Below are 23,689 nucleotides of genomic sequence, written 5' to 3'. Positions count from 1 at the left end.
TATCAATAACTGATTAATTAACATAGACTGTTAAATATTAGTAGGCCTAACAACTTTCTGTGAAGGGCAGTATTAGCGAAACTTCTCTGCCATGTCAGTTACCATCTATGCTAGCGCACGTTTCCTTGCTAGTCATAACGCTCCCGACTACTTTAACCCTTACAGATTGAAAAATGGCATATTTGGAAACTGATTAGTGCCTAAATTGGAACACAGTGGCTGTACAGTAACATATAAATTACATCAGAGCTCAGGCTCTGCGCTAAAAAGCTCTGACTGGATTTTTACTGACAGCTATTCTGAGCACCCCATGCGACAAGCCCCCATCCCTCCCTCTAATTGGGCAACTTTTGCAAATGTTTTATTGTCTGAATGAGGCAAATGCTGTAGATTAAGAGAACTCAATATATTTTGAAAGATGAGACATTGAGGATTATAATAAATACTGCTTTGATGTCATTCAGGCAAGCCAAACACCCGTTAGTCCAAATGTGCACTTTACATTTCCATATCAGTGTCAACGTTCACGATCACGACACAATCATTAAGTTTGCCGACTATACAACAGTGGTAGGCCTGATCACCGACAACGATGAGAGCCTATAGGGAGGCGGTCAGAGACCTGGCAGTGTGATGCTAGGATAACAACCTCTCCCTCAACAAGACAAAAAGGAGATGATTGTGGACTACAGGAAAATGAGGACCGAGCTCGCCCCCATTCTCATCGACGGGGCTGTAGTGGAGCAGGTTGAAAGTTGCTTCTCATGCGTAGTCAGTAACTATACCTATACCTACATGTACATATTACCTCAATTACCTTGACTAACCTGTGCACCGCACATTGACTCTGTACCGGTACCCCCTGTATATAGCCTCACTAATATTATTATTATAGTGTAAATATTTTAAAACATTTTTCTTAACTGCATTGTTGGTTAAGGGCTTGTAAGTAAGCATTTCACTGTAAGGTCTACCTGTTGTATTCGGCGCATGTAACTACATCAAACAAATCAAATTGTATTTGTCACAAGTATAGGTTGACCGATTGGAGGACCAAAAAAAAAAAACGATACAGATTAATCGGAGGTTTTTTATATATTTGTAATAAGGACAATTACAACAATACTGAATGAACACTTATTTTTACTTAAAATAAATTTAGTCATGTTCGATTTGTTTTAAATAATGCAAAAACAGTGTTGGAGAAGTAAAAGTGCAATATGTGCCATGTAAAAAAGCTAACGTTTAAACCTGCCTGTATTGAGTTCCTTGCTCAGAACATGAGAACATATGAAAGCTGGTGGTTCAATATTCCCAGTTCTTCAATATTCCCAGTTAAGAAGTTAAGTTGTAGTTATTATAGGAATTATGACTATTTATCTCTTTACCATTTGTATTTCATATGCCTTTGACTATTGGATGTTCTTATAGGCACTATAGTATTGCCAGCCTAATCTCAGGAGTTGATAAGCTTGAAGTCATAAACAGCGCTGTGCTTCAAGCATTGCTAAGAGCTGCTGGCAAAACGCAGTAAAGTGCAGTTTGAATGAATACTTATGAGCCTGCTGCTGCCTACCAAAGCTCAGACAGACTGCTCTATCAAATCATAGACTTAATTATAATAGACACAGAAATAGGAGCAGTTGGTCATTAATATGGTAAATTCCAGAAACTATCATTTAGAAAACAAAATGTTTATTCTTTCAGTGAAATACGGAACCATTCTGTATTTTATCGAACGAGTGGCAACCAAGTCTAAATATTACTGTTACATTGCACAACCTTCAATGTTGTCATAATTATGTAAAATTCTGGCAAATTAATTACGGTCTTCACAGTTTGCAACGAGCCAGGCGCCCCAAACTGTTGCATATACCCAGACTCTGCTTGCACCGAATGCAAGAGAAGTGACAATTTCCCTAGTTAATATTGCCTGCTAACATGAATTTATTTTAACTAAATAGGCAGGTTTAAAATATATACTTCTGTTTATTGATGTTTATGGTTAGGAACATTTGTTTAACGATTGTGCTTTTTTCACGAATGCGTTTTTGTTAAATCACCCATTTGGCAAAATGGAAGTACGCTGTGATTCGATGAGAAATTAATAGGCACCGCATTGATTACATTAATCTTTTTTAGCCATGAAAGTGTATTGAAATTACTTAGCAACTGTGCACTTTGGAGAGGTGCACCTAGACGTTTCATCACCGACACCTAGACGTTTCATCACTGACAGGTCCAAAATGGAATTTAAGCTTTTCATCCAAGGGAATTCAGCGAAGTTTGGATGGATATCATACAAAGCAGCTAGTTATTTGCATTTCTGACATAAGGAAATATGCAAACAATTAAAAAGCTGTGTCACAAATAATCCTGACCTTAACTGAGCTTGGTTAGGCCTACTCTATGAGAAAAACCATATCACAAGAGAGATGGTACATCCTCGCTCTTTACATTTATGACTTCAAAATAACTAGTTATTTCATGGTGTTGTGGTTTTTGCTGAGAATGCCAAGCCATTTAATGAACGGGCTGTGTTTGGCATTTCCCTACCTCCTATGTAAATTATTTTAATGGGAACGTTTTATTATTTCCAAATCCTTTGCACTTGAGAAATCATTTGACTGAGAAAATGCCTGATTAGAATCCAACCAGAGCTGTAACAGACCTTGTTCATTATGCAGTCGGTCCTTTGGAGGGATTGAGACTACCCTCTCTCAGTGTCTGGGCACTCAACGCAGAGACGATCACACCTTCGTCACCATCACTGAGCGCCTCAGTTATCCTTTTTTGTGGTCAAATTAAGCTTATAAACAATTAGCCACATTAAAAAAGGGCGGAACACTAAGCTTGATGAATCCTTAAATGGAGCTCAATAAGTATTACCATCATTACCAAGTTCTGGCTCTGAAAAATGTCCTATAATCTCTGGCCTGCTCGGATTGATTTCCCCACCAGCCAAACAATGAGTTTCTACGGGTGGACAAGTGAACACTGGGCCTTAGAGGATATCCTGGGTTTGTGTAGGAACGTGGCAGTGTTGTTGCTAAATGTGCAAATGATTGATACTTTCAGTTCTTATAGACTGAAAGAATATACACTCAGTGGCCAGTTTATTAGGTATACCCCATTCACAGAGTGAGTCACGTGGCTTGCTTTATAAAGCAGGCAGATAGAGGCATTCAGTTACTGATTGATTGAACATTGGATTGGGCAAAACTAGTGACCTAAGAGACTTTGAGCATGCTGTGTTTGTCGGTGTCAGGCGCATCAGAAACAGACGGCCTCCTGGGCTTTTCACACATGACAGTGTCTAGAGTTTACCGAGAATGGTGCAACAAATGTGTCAGCGGCAGTTCTGTGGGTGAAAACAGTGTGTTGGTGAGAGAAGTCGAAGGACAATGGCAAGAATAGTGCAAGCTAACAGGCGGGGCCACAAGTAGGCAAATAGCGGCGCAGTACAAGTGGTGTGCAGAACAGCATCTCTATATGCACAACCCGTCGGTCCTCGTCATGGATGGGCTATTGCAGCAGGCGACCACACCAGGTTCCACTACTATCAGCTAAAAGCAAGAACAGGCGGGCACACGATCACCAACACTGGACAATTTCATATGATACAGGTAACTGCCAAAATAAAGGAAACAAAGTGTATATACAATAAAAATAGTGTACCGGTTCTTTTAAGTCCAGTTAAAAAAAAGTGATGTGCGTGCGAGACAGAGGAAGAGCAGTTCTTACATCTTTGTTCGAAATTCAAATCACCCTTCAGTTCCTTCAAACTCAAGTGCACAATTATCAGTTTTTATCTGGTTTCAATTACCCATTCACGTCATTAATTTAGTGAGGAAAGAAACATTAGCACCAAAAGTTAACACCGAACACAGAAGCATTATCAGTTTAACTCCGCCTTGCGATGACGCAATGTGCCAAACATGTACCTTAATGCGCTGCAGTATAAACTTGATTGAGGAACCACTGTACATAGTTTTCATGCTCATCAAACCCTTCAGTGACCACTCCTGCCCTGTGGATTAGGACATTGGCTATGCCGCCATAGGGTAGCCAAAAATAATGGCCTGCCCAGCATTTTTATACATGACCCTAAGCATGATGGGATGTTAATTGCTTAATGTACCCCTAAATTACTTAAAGACACCACACCGGGGTCAATCTCACAACTGTTTTTCTCAAGTGTCATTTTTCACTGAGATTACAATATATACTCATATTTAATTACTTTTTTAAAAATCAGATACTATACATTAAGAACATTCACAAAATTCTCATTACCGTAACAGTTCTCGCAGTCCAAAAAAGTAACATTGATCCCCTAATGAAAAAGGCCAAAGTTAAACATAACACTGAAAATAAAAATATTTTAAATGAAATTATAGAAATTCTAAAATAAAAACATTGACTTTCCTCCCCAATTTGACAATGTTGTTAAATGAGAAGGCCAAGTGGGGTAAAGGGAGTGTTGGAGAACAGAATTCTGAATGCATTTAAGCGAATAAATTAACGTAACATCATCCTCTAGATCAGTGATTCCCAAACTTTTGATAGTCCTATACCCCTTCAAATATTCAACCTCCAGCTGCGTAACCCCACCAGGGTCAGTGCACTCTCAGATGTTTTTTCCCATCATTGTAAGCCTGCCATGAGTGTGAGTTTGTCACTTCCCACGAGCCAGGTTGTGGCAAAAAGCTCTTATAGGACCAGGGCACAAATAATAATAAACAGGTTTGCTCTTTATTTAGCCATCTTACACATGAAACTTAATTTGTTCATCAAAAATAGTGAATACGGCACCTTGCAAAAGTATTCACCCCCTTGGGAATTGTCACTATTTTGTTGCATTACAACATTTCATTTAAGTCAATTTTTTATTTGGTTTCATGTAATGGACACAAAAGTCAAATTGGTGAAGTGAAAAAAATAAAAACTTTCAAATTCAAAAACAGAAGCCCCTAAATAAGATCTGGTGCAACCAATTACCTTCAGAAGTCACATAATTAGTTAAATGAAGTCCACCTGTGTGCAATCTAGGTGTCACATGATCTCAGTATATATACGTGTTCTGAAAGGCCCCAGATTCTGCAACACCACCAAGCAAGCGGCACCATGAAGAACAAGGAGCTCTCCAAACAGGTCAGGGACAAAATTGTGGAGAAGTACAGATCAGGGTTGGGTTATTAAAAAATTATCATAAACTTTGAACATCCCAAGGAGCAATATTAAATCCATGATTTAAAAAATGGAAAGAATATGGCACCACAACAAACCTGCCAAGAGAGGGCCACCCACCAAAACTAACAGACCAGGCAAGGAGGGCATTAATCAGACCAAAGATAACCCTGAAGGAGCTGCAAAGCTCCACAGCGGAGATTAGAGTATCTGTCCATAGGACCATTTTAAGCTGTACACTCCACAGAGCTGAGCTTTACGGAAGAGTGTCCAGAAAAAAGCCATTTGCTCAAAGAAAGAAAATAAGCAAACACATACAGTGGGGCAAAAAAAAAATGTAGTGAGCCACCAATTGTGCAAGTTTTCCCACTTTAACAAATGAGGCCTGTAATTTATCATAGGTACACTTCAACTATGACAGACAAAATAAGAAGAAAAAAATCCAGAGAATCACATTGTAGGATTTTTAATGATATAATTTGCAAATTATGGTGGAAAATAAGTATTTGGTCACCTACAAACAAGCAAGATTTCTGGCTCTCACAGACCTGTAACTTCTTCTTTAAGAGGCTCCTCTGTCCTCCACTCGTTACCTGTATTAATGGCACCTGTTTGAACTTGTTATCATTATAAAAGACACCTGTCCACAACCTCAAACAGTCACACTCCAAACTCCACTATGGCCAAGACCAAAGAGCTGTCAAAGGACACCAGAAACAAAATTGTAGACCTGCACCAGGCTGGGAAGACTGAACCTGCAATAGGTAAGCAGCTTGGTTTGAAGAAATCAACTGTGGGAGCAATTATTAGGAAATGGAAGACATAGAAGACCACTGATAATCTCCCTTGATCTGGGGCTCCACGCAAGATCTCACCCAGTGGGGTCAAAATGATCACAAGAACGGTGAGCAAAAATCCCAGAACCACACGGGGGGACCTAGTGAATGACCTGCAGAGAAATGGGACCAAAATAACAAAGCCTACCATCAGTAACACACTACGCCGCCAGGGACTCAAATCCTGCAGTGCCAGACGTGTTACCCTGCTTAAGCCAGTAAATGTCCAGGCCCGTCTGAAGTTTGCTAGAGAGCATTTGGATGATCCAGAAGAAGATTGGGAAAATGTCATATGGTCAGATGAAACCAAAATATAACTTTTTGGTAAACTCAACTTGTAGTGTTTGGAGGACAAAGAATGCTAAGTTGCATCCAAAGAACACCATACCCACTGTGAAGCGTGTGGGTGGAAACATTATGCTTTGGGGCAGGTTTTCTGCAAAGGGACCAGGACAACTGATCCGTGTATCGTGAGATTGAGTGAAAACCTCCTTCCATCAGCAAGGGCATTGAAGATGAAACGTGGCTGGGTCTTTCAGCATGACAATGATCCCAAACACACCGCCCGGGCAACGAAGGAGTGGCTTCGTAAGAAGCATTTCAAGGTCCTGGAGTGGCCTAGCCAGTCTCCAGATCTCAACCCCATAGAAAATCTTTGGTGGGAGTTGAAAGTCCGTGTTGCCCAGCAACAGCCCCAAAACATCACTGCTCTAGAGGAGATCTGCATGGAGGACTGGGCCAAAATACCAGCAACAGTGTGTGAAAACCTTGAAGACTTACAGAAAACGTTTGTCCTCTGTCAATGCTAACAAAGTATTGAGATCTACTTTTGTTATTGACCAAATACTTATTTTCCACCAAAATTTGCAAATAAATTCATTAAAAATCCTACAATGTGATTTTCTGGATTTTTTCTCATTTTGTCTGTCATAGTTGAAGTGTACCTATGATGAAAATTACAGGCCTCTCATCTTTTTAAGTGGGAGAACTTGCACAATTGGTGGCTGACTAAATACTTTTTTGGCCCACTGTATGTGTTTGCCAAAAGGCACGTGGGAGACTCCCCAAACATATGGAAGAAGGTACTCTGGTTAGATGAAACTAAAATTGAGCTTTTTGGCCATCAAGGAAAACGCTACTGTAATTGCTGGACTATGAAGCGCAACCTGAATATAAACCGCACCCACTGAATTATTAAAGAATATTTATTTTGTACATAAATAAGCCGCACATGTCTATAAGCCGCAGGTGCCTACCGGTACATTGAAACAAATTAACTTTACACAGCCTTTAAACGAAACACGGCTTGTAACAAAAATTAAAACAGTAGCCTACCAAGAAAGTCATTGGTCACCATCTTCCTCCTCCTGTGCACTGAAACCACTGAAGCCATCTCCTTTGGTGTCGGAGTTGAAAAGCCTCAGAATTGCTTCATCCGATGTTGGATCGTTTTCATTGTCGCTCTCGTCACTTTCATCCGGAGGCAAATACCCCGCTGAGCTCATGCTGCCCCTTCAACACGCAGCAGTCCAGCCTTTCGAAACCCGTTGATGATAGTGGATTTTTGACAATGCTCCACGCTGTCAGGACCCACTAGCAGACTTGACCATAAGATGCTCTTCGCCTGCGGCTCGTTTTAGTGAAGGATTTCTCCCCACTTGTCATCCAAGCCTCCCACTGAACAAGGAGCGCCACCTTAAATGCACGATTTACACTGATGTCGAGTGGCTGCAAATACTTTGGGCCATCTGCTTTTCTTCCCTCTGAAAGCTTTTGTTGTATTTTTGCACTGAGTCAGTTCCTCACGCTGCTGTTTCCAACGTCTTATCATCGACTCATTAAGGCCAAGCCCCCATGCAGCAGCTCTATTTCCTTTTCCAACAGCCAAATCGATCGCCTTCAACTTGAAAGCTGCATCATATGCATTTGTCTTTGCCATGATGAGGGTGACAAAATTACTACCGTAATCAGAATGATGGGAAGTTTGAGCACGCTCGATTTACGGCACATTATGTGACGGTGCTCAGTTTTTTGGCGGCATGAATCTTGTGAAAGCGGGAAAAATCCATAAATTAGCCGCGTCATTGTATAAACCGCGAGGTTCAAAGTGTGGGAATAAAGTAGCGGCTTATAGTCCGGAAATTACGGTATGTATGGCGCAAACCCAACACCTCTCATAAACCCGAGAACATCATCCCCACAGTGAAGAATGGTGGTGGTAGCATTATGCTGTGGGGATGTTTTCCCATCGGCAGGGATTGGGAAACTGGTCAGAATTGAAGGAATGATGGATGGCGCCAAATACACAGAAATTCTTGCAGGAAACCTGTTTCAGTCTTCCAGAGATTTGAGACTGGGACGGAGGTTCACCTTCCAGCAGGACAATGACCCTAAGCATACTGCTAAAGCAAGACTCGAGGTGTTTATGGGGAAATGTCTTGGAATGGCCTAGTCAAAGCCCAGACCTCAATCCAATTGAGAATCTGTGGTATGACTTAGACTGCTGTACACCAGCGGAACCCATCCGATTTGAAGGAGCTGGAGCCGTTTTGCCTTGAAGAATGGGCAAGACCCCCAGGGGCTAGATGTGCCAAGCTTATAGAGACATACCCCAAGAGAGACTTGTAGCTGTAATTGCTGCAACAGGTGGCTCTACAAAGTATTGACTCTGGGGTGGGGGGGTGAATAGTTATGCGTGCTCAAGTTCAGGAGTCTTATTTCTTGTGTCACAAAAAATATTTTGCATCTTCAAAGTGGTAGGCATGTTCTATAAATCAAAAGATACAAACCCCCTAAAAAATATATTTTAATTCCAGGTTGTAAGGAAACAAAATAGGAAAAATGCCAAGAGGGGTGAATACTTTCAGAAGCCACTGTAACTCACCACAGGTTAATGAGAATGGTGTGCTTGAAAGGATGAACATAACTCTGCAATGTTGGGTTGTATTGGAGAGTCTGTCTTAAATCATTTTCCACACAGCCTGTGCCTGTATTTCGTTTTCATGCTAGTGAGGGCCGAGAATCCTCTCACATAGGTACATGGTTGCAAAGGGCATCAGTGTTTTAACGGCGCGATTTGCCAAGGCAGGATACTCTGAGCGCAGCCCTATCCAGAAATCTGGCACTGGCTTCTGATTCAATTCAATTCCCACATAACCGCTTGTTGCAATTTCGATGAGAATCTCTTGTTCAGATATCAGTAAGTGGACTGGAGGCAAGGCATGATAGAGAACAAATCCGGTTTGTGTCATCCATTTCGGGAAAGTACCTGTGCACACAAAAAAAATCATACAATGATGGAAAGACCTGTGTGTTGTCCTTGTTAATTAATGCAGACAAAGAGCTCCAAATTCTTAAATCATAGCCTCAATTTTGTCCCGCGCTTTCAACCGTTCGCTGCCTGCACCCACACGCCCGACTAGCATCATCACCCTAGATGGTTCCGACCTAGAATATGTGGACATCTATAAGTACCTAGGTGTCTGGCTAGACTGTAAACTCTCCTTCCAGACTCATATCAAACATCTATCCAAAATCAAATCTAGAGCCGGCTTTCTATTTCGCAACAAAGCCTCCACTCACGCCGCCAAACTTACCCAAGTAAAACTGACTATCCTACCGATCCTCGACTTCGGCGATGTCATCTACAAAATAGCTTCCAATACTCTACTCAGCAAACTAGATGCAGTTTATCACAGTGCCATCCGTTTTGTTACTAAAGCACCTTATACCACCCACCACTGCGACCTGTATGCTCTAGTCGGCTGGCCCTCGCTACATATTCGTTGCCAGACCCACTGGCTCCAGGTCATCTACAAGTCCATGCTAGGTAAAGCTCCGCCTTATCTCAGTTCACTGGTCACGATGGCAACACCCACCCGTAGCACGCGCTCCAGCAGGTGTATCTCACTGATCATCCCTAAAGCCAACACCTCATTTGGCCGCCTTTCCTTCCAGTTCTCTGCTGCCTGTGACTAGAACAAATTGCAAAAATCGCTGAAGTTGGAGACTTATCTCCCTCACCAACTTCAAACATCTGCTATCTGAGCAGCTAACCGATCGCTGCAGCTGTACATAGTCCATCTGTAAATAGCCCACCCAATTTAGCTACCTCATCCCCATACTGTTTTTATTTATTTACTTTTCTGCTCTTTTGCACACCAGTAGCTCTACTTGCACATGATCATCTGATCATGTATCACTCGTGTTAATCTGCTAAATTGTAATTATTCGCTCCTGAGGCCTATTTATTGCCTACCTCCTCATGCCTTTTGCACACAATGTATATAGACTTTTTTTCTACTGTGTTATTGACTTGTTTATTGTTTACTCCATGTGTAACTCTGTGTTGTTGTCTGTTCACACTGCTATGCTTTAACTTGGCCAGGTCGCAGTTGTAAATGAGAACTTGTTCTCAACTAGCCTACCTGGTTAAATAAAGGTGAAATAAAAAATATATATAGTTTCTGATATGCGTTTAATTCTAGATTCAGATCATTTAGGTGAGAAAAAAACATCACCCAGATAGGCCAGTTGTGTGAGAAACGAGTCATCATGCAAGCGTGAAAATTATGGTCAGCAAAAAAACTTTAAGCTAGTCTCAATTCAAAACTTGATAACCAGCACACTTCTGTATGTTGTAAAAGCGTTACATGGTCGTTGCCCATATCATTGCAAAGTGCAGAAAATACACGAGTTCAGGGGCCTTGCTTTAACAAAGGTAACCATTTTCACTGTCGTGTCCAAAACATCTTTCAAGCTGTCAGGCATTCCTTTGGCAGCAAGAGCCTCTCGGTGGATGCTGCAGTGTACCAAAGTGGCGTCGGAAGCAACTGCTTGCATGTGCAAGCACTCCACTATGTCTCCCTGTCATGGCTTTTGCACCATCAGTACAGATACCAACACATCTTTACCACCAAAGGCCATTTGATGTCACAAAGCTGTCCAGTACTTTAAAATAAAATCCTGTTGTCCTGAAGAAGTCTTCCTTAATTGACCCCCCATAAATGTGACAGACATACCAGGAGCTGTGCCCACCACGTCTGACTCTTCAGCTGTAACGTATAGAATTCACTGGCTTGCATGCGACGCAGTAATTGTTTCAAAACATCTCCTGCCATGTATGTATCATGGAACAGTGTTGTTTGATGAAGGCATTGTCTGTATAGATTTTTTGGCCTTTTCCACCAGCATTGTCCCAGCCATATCTGCAGCAGCAGGAATAATTAAGTCCTCCACAATAGTATGGGGCTTGCCTGTCCTAGCCACTTGGTAGCTCACCATGTAAGATGCTTCTAGCCCCATCTCATTAAATATCATCTGTAGCCTTTATACATGTCGTACTACTCAAGTCTTAATTCTCGCATGTTTTGTTTCTAAAATGTCTGCGCAAGAGTGAAGGTTTTGGTGAGTTGTGAGATAGTACTTTTGCACATAAACACACCGTGGCTGAAGAAAGGCACTACTCCTAATAAGTGAACCCCAAATCAATCAATGTAGTTCATCATATTTGCCCCTGTTCGATGGTCCCTGTCTGTTGTTCTGTGCTTTCCCGGGTAAGGGGGCAGTAGCTCTTCGGGCTGCATCAGATTCACAACTGTCAGTGTCCATGCTAGCTGGGCTAACAACAAATGTACAATTACTGATGATAGCATTGGATGTACTCATGGAAGCTGAACTTGTCGCCGACAGGTGCAGTACTGCTGGTAGTAGCAGAACTACCAGTAACACTGGTATGTCTCTATGGACACGGGCCTTACTTTATTAAAACCATTTATCCATTTTTAAAGCTAACGGAATGAGCAGCAGCTACGTTCGGCTACATACGGACTATTAGTGGAATTCCCATGAGAGAGTAACGGTTAACGTGATTGGATGTTAATTATTTGACTAGGCTACCTGTAATTTACATTGTGTTATTTCACTGAACACTAGATGGTTAATTTTATTTTTGGCAGGGGGACGAGGCAACCTCACCCAAATGTATAGCCCCGTTGGAAAATATAAATGGACTGTTTGAAAAAAATACTATTTTTATTTTATTTGGCGTACCCCCGACAGCATTGTGCATACCCCAGTTTTGGAATACTTGATCTAGACGATGCATCATAGGTGAATAAAAATATATATTTTTTAACTGACTGGAGTTTACAGGAATGGGAGAAAGTGTTACTTAAATGACATGTCCACAAACACTATGTAATTAATATTAGAGTTTAAATGTAAACTTCAACTAGTATACCATTTTTATGATTTATGGACAAACTATAGCAACATTGTGTTTTATTCAAAAGTTGTTTTGCTAAAGGATTTTGACCCATTTCGGTAATGAGAATGGGGTGAAAATGTACAGAGTCAGGTGTAAAATGTATTTAAAATTAGACACTTCCAAAACCTACATCTCAGTCCTGAATGATGACAGTTGATTTTTTTTAAATGCATCATGGTTTTGCAACTCAATCTGACAGACATTTTAAAAACTGGTTTCATGAGAATCACCCACCCGTGTGGAAGCACCCACTTTCAATATACTTTGTATCCCTTATTATTTTGGGAATTAACTGTAGGGCATACAGCAAATATGCTATTATTTTGGAAATTAACTGTAGGGCATACAGCAAATATGCTATTATTTTGGGAATTAACTGTAGGGAATACAGCAAATATGCTATTATTTTGGGAATTAACTGTAGGGCATACAGCAAATATGCTATTATTTTGGGAATTAACTGTAGGGCATACAGCAAATATGCTATTATTTTGGGAATTAACTGTAGGGCATACAGCAAATATGCTATTATTTTGGGAATTAACTGTAAGGCATACAGCAAATATGCTATTATTTTGGAAATTAACTGTAGGGCATACAGCAAATATGCTATTATTTTGGAAATTAACTGTAGGGCATACAGCAAATATGCTATTATTTTGGGAATTAAGTGTAGGGCATACAGCAAATGTGCTATTATTTTGGGAATTAACTGAAGGGCATACAGCAAATATGCAGGGATGTAAAATTATGCGATACTGTTTTGTGGTGGACAAGGCACACACCAGCAAGCAGCATTGCATTGCATTGCATTGAAGCGGGCCCGTAACTAGAGCAACAAGTTGCTGCCTTGATGCAGTAAATCACATTCAGCGTGTCTACTTAAGCCTGTTCCATGCGTCCAAGTCGAAACAGTTGGCGCATATATTACGACGAAATTTGAAGTTGTCGTCCGTTGGTGTTCAGCAGGTTTTATTTAGAAGTTTGGTAGGCGAAGCCTGCATCCCTACGTCTGTGATTGGCCAACAGTACTACGGCGCCTAGTAGGAGTGGGAACTATGTACGGGATTCTTCAGTGAAGCGGTTGTTGTCATCCAACGAGACATTTTTTCACTTGAGAAATACTGTACCAAACATCTTAGGTAGATGTAAAATTGCACGACTAAGACCTCAGCAAAAACATAAAAATGACAGATTTCTTGATTTATCTTGGATTCATTTTGAGGAAGGGTTTCTGGCTGTTGTTGTTGCTATGGTTGCTCAAGAGGGACAAACGGCAATATTGCCCCTTTTTGTTTCTCAAGTTAAAGGTCTTTAGGGAGTATGCGAGGCACAGACGTTTGTGTCGCCTAGCCGAGTTCTGCTAGGGGCAAACAACCTAATATGCGGGCGCCTTTAGCAATGCTGAATACAATCATAACCACCTGCCACAGAGAAGCCGGCCTCCTAAAAACGAGGCTACCCCGGTCAGGTGAACTGGTTTTATATTAGTGAAGCGAGTCAACATAAAGACTGCACATTCTGATGGGCTTGCATCTCCCCAGCGAACGCGCTTTGGAAGTAATCCACGAGAGCCTGCCAGGCTGACAGTTTGTCCCCAATATTCCAGTCCAAAGGGTGAGCTAAACTCACTCATGGGAGCCTGTTGAAGCCTGCTCCAAAGACACAGACAGATTAGAGGTTTGTCTGTTCCAAGAGTTGGGAAACTTTTCCAAAGTCAAAAGCTAACAGTGTTTGCAAAGTGGTAAATTGTCACAAGGTAGGGTGTTGCATTAAAAAATGTCCACTCGTCTGAATCATGACGTCAGCTACCAATCTGATGATTAAATCAGATGGGTGGATGACATATGGTCTGAAATGAATAGAGACAATTGCATCCTAAATTAATAATTATGCATATTATTTGGTAACCTCACTAGAAAAACTGTCTTCTTTACTGCTCAGGATTGGATCACTAAATCTAAGGACAATCAAAATATTTAGTACCTATAATTACCTTGTATTCATTCGCATTTAATGAATTACAGGAAATCAATCTGTTTCAATAATTGTAACTAGGGATGGCTGACTTGGCACACAATATTTCATCTTAAAGACATGCTCCAGAACTTGTGGCAACTCAGTATTTGGGCTCGGTGTGTCAATGTGTAGTTCATACATGCATAACCTATGAGCAGAATTACTGTCTTCTCAATTAGCTGCAATAATCCCTTGTTTGAAAGTGGCTTTTTCTGGAAGCTGTGCCATTTTCCCCCTCGTGGGCCAACCCCTAGCAATTTGAGGTTCTTGCTAATGAGCATCAGCCCCTTGTCATTTGAGTGACAACTAGCAAGATGCACACGTCAGAAGGAGAGACAGCAATGACTTGGGGCACATATGAGACTTTCTAAGCAATTTTCGGGGACCACTTTTGGCAGGTAAACACTACTTTCAGTAATGGCTAAAGTCTACAAAAGCACCAGAGAATCTCTAACAAATAAAAAACTGCCAAATCGCAAGGCAGAGGAAAAATTTCTACAATGTATTATTAGTCCTACTTTGCAACATGAGTGTCCTCCTACCTGTTGTGGGGGTGGTGTTGAAGAACCTGGCTGTGTCCTCGGTGACCCTCAGTTGGGTTCTATCAATCCCCAGACTAGAGGTTGCTCTACTTGGAGCAAGGCTGGTTCTGCTGCTGGACTCCAGGGACAAGCCTGGCCTCCCTGTCAGGGGCAGTTCTGTGGATGCCGGCTTGACTGGGGAGGCTTTTGCCTGTGGGACGCGAGAGGTGACCGTCTTGGACTCCTCATCGCTGTCAAACCCAAAGGGGTCCTCGGAGCTCTCGTTGGAGAGTTTGGGCCTCTTGGGCTGCTCTGCCACCTCAGTCTTCGAGCCGGGGCGCTTGGAACTCACCTTGGCCTTGTATGTCGTCTCGCCCCATTTGGTGCTGAGCGTGGCTCTCTTGTTGGACAGGACCTCGTCGAACTTGGATGATGAGCCGTCGCCTCCCTTACGGCTGTAGGTTTTACCAAATCTGGACGTCATCGTGACACCTGTTTCATATTCTCTGCGATGAGTACAAAATATGAAATGCATTATTTGCAGTCATCATTATGCCATTTCTCATCAAAACAATTACGTTTACTGTAATGTTTTCATGTAATAAATCTGGACTAAGGGGGTTATTTGGAAGCAGTCATTTCACCACAGTTTTTTTTCTACCGTGTGATCCTTCATTTTCAGCAAACTGAGGCTCCGACTGCTCTGGAAGTGGCTAACGCAATGTGCAGTTAAGTACAATACATTCCCATTAACTTAGACACTATAACATTAGGTAAACATCAACTAAATCAATCAGCTAACGGTATTAAAGAAACAATAGTGTGTCTAACGTTAAGCTGGGATAATATAGTAGCTACATACTACTAACTAACGTTAGTATTTCAGTGTTCAACAACCAAAACAGACCCATATGGCTAGCTAGTTACGATGATAGCCACCTAGATCAATTAGCTAGATAGCTAATGTTCACTAACTAACTAGCCACTAGCTTCGGGTGACAGTCGAGGCTGGCTACCTAACTAGCCACATTACGTAAACAATTCTCGCAAAAAAATCTAAAATAATGCAGCCAGTTACAGTAAATAGCTAGCTTACGTTAACTACTTGGCTAGCAGCTAGCTAGCTTACGTTAGCTAACAGACGCAACATGATTAGATGACATCCAATTCTCACATTGATTTTAAGGTTTCAAGTGGTTTGAACATCTGTGTATATTTCACAAAATTGCATTGAATATACAACTGCCTCACTTACTTGGTGCGCGAAAAGACCGAACCACTCAACAACACACTCCGAAGAAGGCGGCCGCTTCCCGCACCAGATTGGGCCTCCCGACCCTGTTCAAAGCTCGCTTGCAAAACAATATAAACAAGGCTCAACTGCCTGTAGTAATGACATATATGGGACAGTCAAATACTGTAAAAAGTCCCGTGTATCCTGGGTAACAATGTTATTTTGATAATGTTGGTTTTACGTCTGATATATTCATTTTTTAAAGCTCTATCAAACTCGATTGTCTCCTCTGTGTTGCACCGACGCCTTCCATTCGAGTTCCCCCTCCCTCGTCTTTTTGCTTCTAACGGCATTGAGGGAGTTATTTTACCCTGTCTCAGTTTGAACCGGTCAATGGCCCGTCATGTCATCGGGTTTAAACTGGGAAATAGGAGCGCCCTCTTAAATCAAACAGTAATCTGCGCCACTCCGTCATGTTGTCAACAAGCCAGCATGGTGCATCTTTTCCATAAAATAAATGTTGGAATTTTCAAACAATTTTTTATTGGGAAGGCAGACAGACAAAAACGCTTTAAGCAAATCCCCTTTTCATGAGAAAACACAGAATCATACTGATTACTACACGTACTTAATTACGTCACTTTTGTTTTGAGCCCAATTCACCGTCGTACAGAGCGGGGTACCTGGTTCACGGCCAGGAGGCAGCCCATTTCCAAATCGAATGAAATCAACTTTCAGTCGGTGCAAACCTAGCCAACACGCACGCCCGGGCGAGATTAATCGAACCCTCTCACTGTCACGTCACTGCAAGTACAGTGTGGTCCAATCAGGAAGAGAGATCTTTGAATGTGACGGAGAACTATCGCTGCGAAGCACTATTCTTCCTTGTGATTGGTTCGAAAGCCGAGAACACCTGAACAACTTTTTATTTCATTGGACTATGGAAAGTGCTCTCCGGGATCATTGGGACGTCCCTACCCTAAACACTAACTCCTGCCCTAACCCTTTCCCTTACCTAACCCGAACCTTAAAGGCCCAGTGCAGTCAAAAACTTGATTTTCTGTGTTTTATATTCCCACACAGTGAGTTTGGAATAATAGGCTACTGTGAAAATGATAATGCCATTTATAAGAGCTGTTTAAAAATACCACCTTAAATGTTTGCCTGTTTTGGTGACGACATAGTTTTGGCCTGCCTGGTACATCACAGAGGAGTCCCCAATAACTGGATGTTCTGGTTTTCAGGAGAAATGGAAAGAGAGCCTGTGACACAACTTCTGCTTTTGGAAAAAGACAACACTCCATCTTAGCTCCTCCTCCACATTTACTGGATTGGTTGAATAGCGCAGAAGATGTAGGGGATAAAGTATGTAGGGGATAAAGTTTCAGACATTTATTTTTTGACTACCACATTAGGTTATCCCCAGACAGACCAAGCAAAATTGTTGCTTCAGAAATTACTCTTTGCTAAGAAGCTATTTTTGACAATTTGAATTGCAAACAATCACATTAAGTTACTTAATTGTTACCCAGAAATGATTTGATATCGATTTGATATTTGATACAGCATTGGACCTTTAACCAATGAAATCTGTACGTAGCATAAAGTAGATGAAAATGTGTCCACCTGTCCTAGAGAAGTCTATAGGCCTACAATGAAATAAGTGATGGTTTTATGGAGAGGCATAGTTTGATGGACCAGTTCTATTAAATTACACATCCCACCAGAACATACGTCCCCAGATACCTTGTCAGAGTATCATTCCTCTGGAGAGAAAAAAAACAGTCAGTGTCATTTAAAAAAATGTTTGTTTATGGTCATGTGGGCAGCTGAGTATGTTTTAAACATAAATATTTACTGTTGTAGGTTCCCATTCACCGGATGGCTGAATATTCTGTGGTTCATGCATGTAGCCTGCACATTATATTATTTCTTACATCTTTGATGTGTGAAGTACATTTTGTATACAGTAACTACGTTGTATTGGAGGCCTATCCACACCCACTTTTCATGTTTGAAATGTGAATATATTTGGGTACGTGTGCACTTCTGTTTGACCTGATCAAGTTTCAGCTAGATAGGTGGTAATTCTGTTCTTTTCAAATTAATTGATACCCAGCTGTGAATTTACTTGGAGATAATATCCCTCACTTCATTTCTGTCCTGACTGAAGTTGTTGGGCCCACAGTCTTGTGACATGAAGTTGAGAGTCAAATAATTTCACTGCCATCTACTGGAAAGGCTTTTTGACAAGGGGCCTAATGTGTAGTCCTAGACATGATCCCTATGATAATAATATGGTTACACAGATCAATTACATTTCAATGATCAAGGAATGGAACAGTGTGCCAATCCTTGCGTGCGTAATAATCACCTGTCGCTAGTAGAACATCTCGATTCTCTGTCCATATCGGAGAGAGTTTGCGGGGGGGGGGGGGGTTGTCATCCAAGTCACACTTTCCAAACAGTCCTTTTTTTCCTGTCGCTGGTGTGAAGGGGAATCCTTAGAGTGACGACGATGACACATATATTGCCAATGGGTGTGTGTGTGTGTGGATGCAGCTCGTGCAACTCCATGGGAAAAAAAAAACTTCGGAAACCCTTTATCTCATAAGGGTGTAACGTATGGTTTCAGTCCATGTAAGTCGGGGACACACACACACACCCACACACAGAACCCTGTGATTGGATGTTATTAACGTTACGTTATTGAATACACATTCCCGATCATGTTGTTCATAAGGTCAGTGTTGAAGGCTCCTCTCAAGGCATTCTGAGGCGGTCTGTCCCCGGAGGGAACAGTAAGAGATGTGTTGTAGCACCGCGTTATCCTTACCAGTGATGATAGTTACTTCTGTCATTTTTTGGGGGGTGGGGGGGACTCCTAAGTAGGACTACAGGGGTAGCTAGTTGTCGGACTGGGGGTGAATAGGGATGAGGTGTGCATGGTTGTGCGGCCTAACATTTCTATCATAACGATGTGGTCCTCATTTTTCTTCTTCTATCCATCTAAATCGATTTTGACTGGTTACGTGTGTCCAACCGCCTGCCTTGTCACATACGGGTTGTCAGAGACGAGCAGGCCACACCAGCCGCCGGCAAACTGTGTCACCCGCTTGGCAGTGACCTGCTGGGGCAAGCGATAAGCTGAGAGAGCCGTGAGAGTGGATATCGACATATCCATCACGACCATAAGGACAGGTGTGTGTGTCTGTGGCGGTCACCAATGTCTGTGTGACAGAAGTGTTGGCATTTCTTATCCTAAGGTGGTTTTGAAGGGCACAGTATGGAGATTAGTTCAGGTTGGCAGAGGGCCCAGGGTTCTTCGAGGTACTCCTCCTATGTTATCCCAGAGTTCTTAGCCAGCAGAAATCTGTACGTAGCATGCTGTGTCCGGGAGGGCCAAAGTCAGTGTACCCCAGCCAAGAGCCGTGCGTACCAGGAGGGATGCTAGACATGATCGGTGCCAACCACGCCAACCTGGTGTTGAGAAACTGGCAAAGTTGTGTGGAGATTGGCACCTGGAGAGATCTGACAGCAGTCTTTTTCCAACGAGACTGGCAGTGCCATCCCAGAGACAACTAGGCCTTTGACCAGTTCCAGATACGCTGTGCAAATCTGTGAGGAGCAGAGAACAGTCACAGGGGAAACGATTGGAAACTATTATGAATACGTTGCAAAAGGTTCCATTGGGATACAGAATATCAGATCAAGTTGAAATGAGAAGTTTTTAAACACGGGTAATTCGGGGGCTTTTACATTATCACAATTTCAATGAAAATCCATAATTTCACCTCTGAACTTAAAATGAAAGTTTGCCATTGTTACTGTCACAATAGCAATGTTACTGTTGAGTCCAAACCCCACTGTGCATCACCACCCTCCTCACCACACCTCCTCCTCATTCTGTCTGTTTTTCCAGCTGACTCTTCACAGTCCCGCACGCATGATGAGCCCCCCCTACCACAGCTTACCCTCCCAGCGGGCACCAGCCTGCCCGGCAGCCCCAGACGCTGGTACGCTGCCAGGCCCACACACTGACAACCATAGAGAAGCAGAGACAGGGAGGACAGTTGATCAGACATTTGGGACACATCTCCCACCACGGGCCTGCTGCCAGCTGCATGCAACCAGTATGGAGCAGGCTGCTTGCCACATTGGAACATGATTATCTTTCATTTGGTCTGCTTTTGTGTAGAGTACAATGGCCACCATAAAAGGGGGCAGAGCCACCTGTAGAGTTAATGAGATGGTCACGCTTGGAGCATTTGGGCTGGACAGGAGGGGGGATTTACGATGGTTGTGTTCTGAAGTGCTCACCTTGTTTGTTTGTTTTTTTCAAGTCACAGACAAGAGTTCACACACACACACGGTGTTTACATGAAATAAGTGTCTACAGTTTTGAGTTTTCAATTAGCATGTGTGTGCTTATGTTTCTTTCTTTGTATGTGTAGTGTGCCGGGTCATCCCAGCAAGGCTACTCCAGAGGACCTGTTCTACCTCCCGTCGCGAAGGGTTGTCCATAACAACCAACCAGGTTTTTATTTGTCCCTCCATCCTTCTGTTCTCTCTTTCTACTCTCTCTGGCTCTCTCTCTCCCAGTCTCCTCTCCACGAATGCGGTTTTCATTTATTAGGCTCACCTTTTGCTCCTTTTAATGAAGTGAAATATTTACAGTGTTGAAAGTCCAGCAACAAAATGCTTGGAGGGTGCTGCCTCACTGAAAGGTTGACGACCCCCAGTGGAAAAATGTGCCATGAAAGGTCATGATACCGTAGCAGTGGGAGCTGTCAGGAAACGTAAACAACAACTCGCCTGGCTCAGTGTGTTGTCGGTCTTTTTATGGTCAATGGGTTGTCTGGCGTGGTGTTGGAGTGCCTGGGGAGCCAGTGGGAGCTGCACTGCCCTCATCTCACCGAGTCAGGCACCCTGAGTCACTTCTACATGTCAGCCAGGCAGAAGAGGGCAAGGAGCCTTCAGGACAGTGCAGGTGTGGCGCTTAAATGCCCCCCCCCCCCCCCCCATCTACCAGAGTTTATCCAAGTACAGTATCTCTGCAGAGTTTATCCGAGTACAGCATCTCTTACTGACTTTGCCACTTGATCTCCATCATAACCTAATGAGCACAACTGTAAGTCATTTCTCAGTGGTTTCACACACAATGCACATTTTTGCAAAACAGTAAACACAACGCTCTACAAAAGGTGCGAAGTTCAGTTGAGTAAATCACAAAAAAAAAAAATCTACATAAAAAAATTGTCACAGCTGATACAAATTACTCCCATGAATGTGGACCTCTTCCGCACGTGTGCTAAACTTCTTTGCACAATTGTTCAATCAGCAATCAGTCCTTATTCATGCATAAAAAGAGGTCACCTCTGAGATTGCCGTTTGCAAGAATGGACCAAGTAAGAGGCAGAGGGAAAGGAGAGGGAGAGAGGGGCCCGTAGAGGAAGATTGCCAATAGTTCAGCTCTGTTACAAAGGTCAAATAAAGCCTTTTGTTGACAGATATTCATGCTCTTGAGTGACGTTCTTTCTGCATTGGTCATCTTTGGTCAAATAATTTTAGGTAAAAATAATACAGCCCATGCTGTGATATGTTTACTTGCCCTTTTATGGTGCATAATTATAGTATCAACAAAATGCCACAGACATTGCTCGGGTATATTGATAGCTGTAGCTAGTATTTATTGGGCCATTGTGTACCGATTGATTGAAATAGCTTTTCATTAGATAACAAGTTGTATATTCTGGTGGAGGTAGTTGATTTTGTGTGATGTTTTTAATGTTGAGAGAGTCAATGCATTTTGCAAATTAAATGTGTCATTTTGACCAATGTGTTTCAGTTCAGGGCTGTGCGTTACTTGTTTTGAAAAAATTGATTCTGTTTGGACAAATCAAGCAATCGAGGAAAAAAAACTATCTGCGCTGGAGCGTTGGAGATAACAGTATTAGAGTCCGAATGTCTCTGCATCCTATCATTGGGCCTATCTGGTGTGGGAGACAGACATGGCCCGAGTCACAGGAGTTAGTGCCAAATACTTATCCTCTGATAACATTTGGAGGAAATGTGTGTTATAGTGACAATCCGGAATTCATTTTCTATGAGGATAGACAATTGTCAGTCCCTTCTGCAAGGACAGAGGTGATTAGGTTATTGGCTTTGTTCTCCTCCAGTAGATTGGTTTCATTTTCTCATTCAGTAAATCCAACCAATAAGTGTTGTCTTGTTAAAAATATAAAGGGTTATTTTTCATCACTGCCTTATCGTAATATTTGTATCTTTGTTGTATGTGTTTGTTGTGTGCATATCTATATCATCTGATTACTTCTGCCATAATTGTAGCATGTGTTTGTTCTTGCATGGACCAGACAGTGGTAAGAGTGGGAGTGACAAATCACACAGTTGACCAGGCAGCAGCAACTCGAGCAGGGACAAACAGAATTGGGGGGGGGACAGGACCCATAACATGCATTTTTCGTTGGGGACATTAACACTCCTGTTGTGTTCGTTTCATTTTAATTCCTTCTGTGTTCCCGGTCCAAAATGACTGCCCCATTATAGCTGATTATAAATCCATAATAATACATATTATCACCTAATGTTGTGTTAGATCTTTTGATCGACTTAAGTTCTTGAGAACATTACAAGTTTTGAACTTCTATTTGCAATGTATGGCCTGTAGGCCTCCTTGACCTGAGCTCATGCAACTCATGAGTAAAAAAAAAAAGCATAATGTATAATGATTCATTATTTTGACGATAACAAATACTCAGATGAGACATTGTGCTAATTTATCACAGACTACTTTGTGTCAAAGTTTGTCAAGGACTCTCTCCTCACCAGTGTCATGATCAAAGATATGATCAAGAGCCTCACATACAGTATATCATTTGGTCATTGTGCTGCCACAGAATGAGTTGTGAGCAAGGCCTCAAAAAAGCTTCATGTACCAGAGCTTTGAAAAAAGTTCTATATATTGTTGAAACATTGTTGCGATTGTTTGAGAAAGACAACAGGTGTGGTTCCTGTGGGGGATTCTATTGGGTTAAGGTTCCTGTGGGGGTTGCCATGGAAGCTAAGAAGGGGAGTGAGGTGTGTGTGCTCAAACACATGCATGTGGGGATCTGGGAGAGGAAGTGTGTCCACCTGATGAATGGGCATGTGCCTGAACTCAATTTTATACACTAATTGTAGTCTCACCCATTCATTTCTTTTGACCGGGAACACCACAAGTGTACAAACTGTTATGAAAATCATCAAAATATATTTTGTGTGTTCAGATCCCCTGTGTGGACAAAGTCATGGAACCTTATGACAGATTCAATTAACTACATTTTTCAGAGAGAAAACTTGTAAATCAGTCCAATCATTCCAATTCGACCAGAACACAGCAGGAGGGTTAAATTAAATCCTAACTCCTATTGACAACCCATACAGGTTTCCCATTTGGTTCAATTTCAGTTCATGTACTCATAAATCGATCAAACAGTACACTGATAACCGATGAATGAAATGAATGGTCAGACTGTTAAGCTTGTGGTTTCCCCCAGCCCTCTCCTTGGCCGTCGGGACCTAGAACCCAGAGGCATTTCCTGAACACCGGGGAGAGGGGGTG

General features: G+C 42.1%; 1 protein-coding gene across 2 annotated transcripts in view; it reads right to left on the bottom strand.

The window, feature by feature from the left end:
• LOC115144023 (wings apart-like protein homolog) overlaps nucleotides 1–16,404 on the bottom strand; it is a 54,309-nt gene extending 37,905 nt beyond the window's left edge. For both annotated transcript variants that reach the window (XM_029684628.2, XM_029684629.2), the window contains exons 1-2: nucleotides 16,090–16,404; nucleotides 14,856–15,340 (exon numbers count right to left, since the gene is read on the bottom strand). In XM_029684628.2, coding sequence (XP_029540488.1) covers nucleotides 14,856–15,318 — 463 coding nt within the window. In that variant the 5' untranslated portion in view covers nucleotides 15,319–15,340; nucleotides 16,090–16,404. The remainder of the gene's footprint in view (nucleotides 1–14,855; nucleotides 15,341–16,089) is intronic.
• Between the last annotated feature and the right edge of the window lie 7,285 nt (nucleotides 16,405–23,689).

The sequence above is a fragment of the Oncorhynchus nerka genome, linkage group LG16 (assembly GCF_034236695.1).
Source record: "Oncorhynchus nerka isolate Pitt River linkage group LG16, Oner_Uvic_2.0, whole genome shotgun sequence".
In the NCBI taxonomy this organism is placed as follows: domain Eukaryota; kingdom Metazoa; phylum Chordata; class Actinopteri; order Salmoniformes; family Salmonidae; genus Oncorhynchus; species Oncorhynchus nerka.
This window is presented reverse-complemented; position numbering and strand designations above follow the sequence as displayed.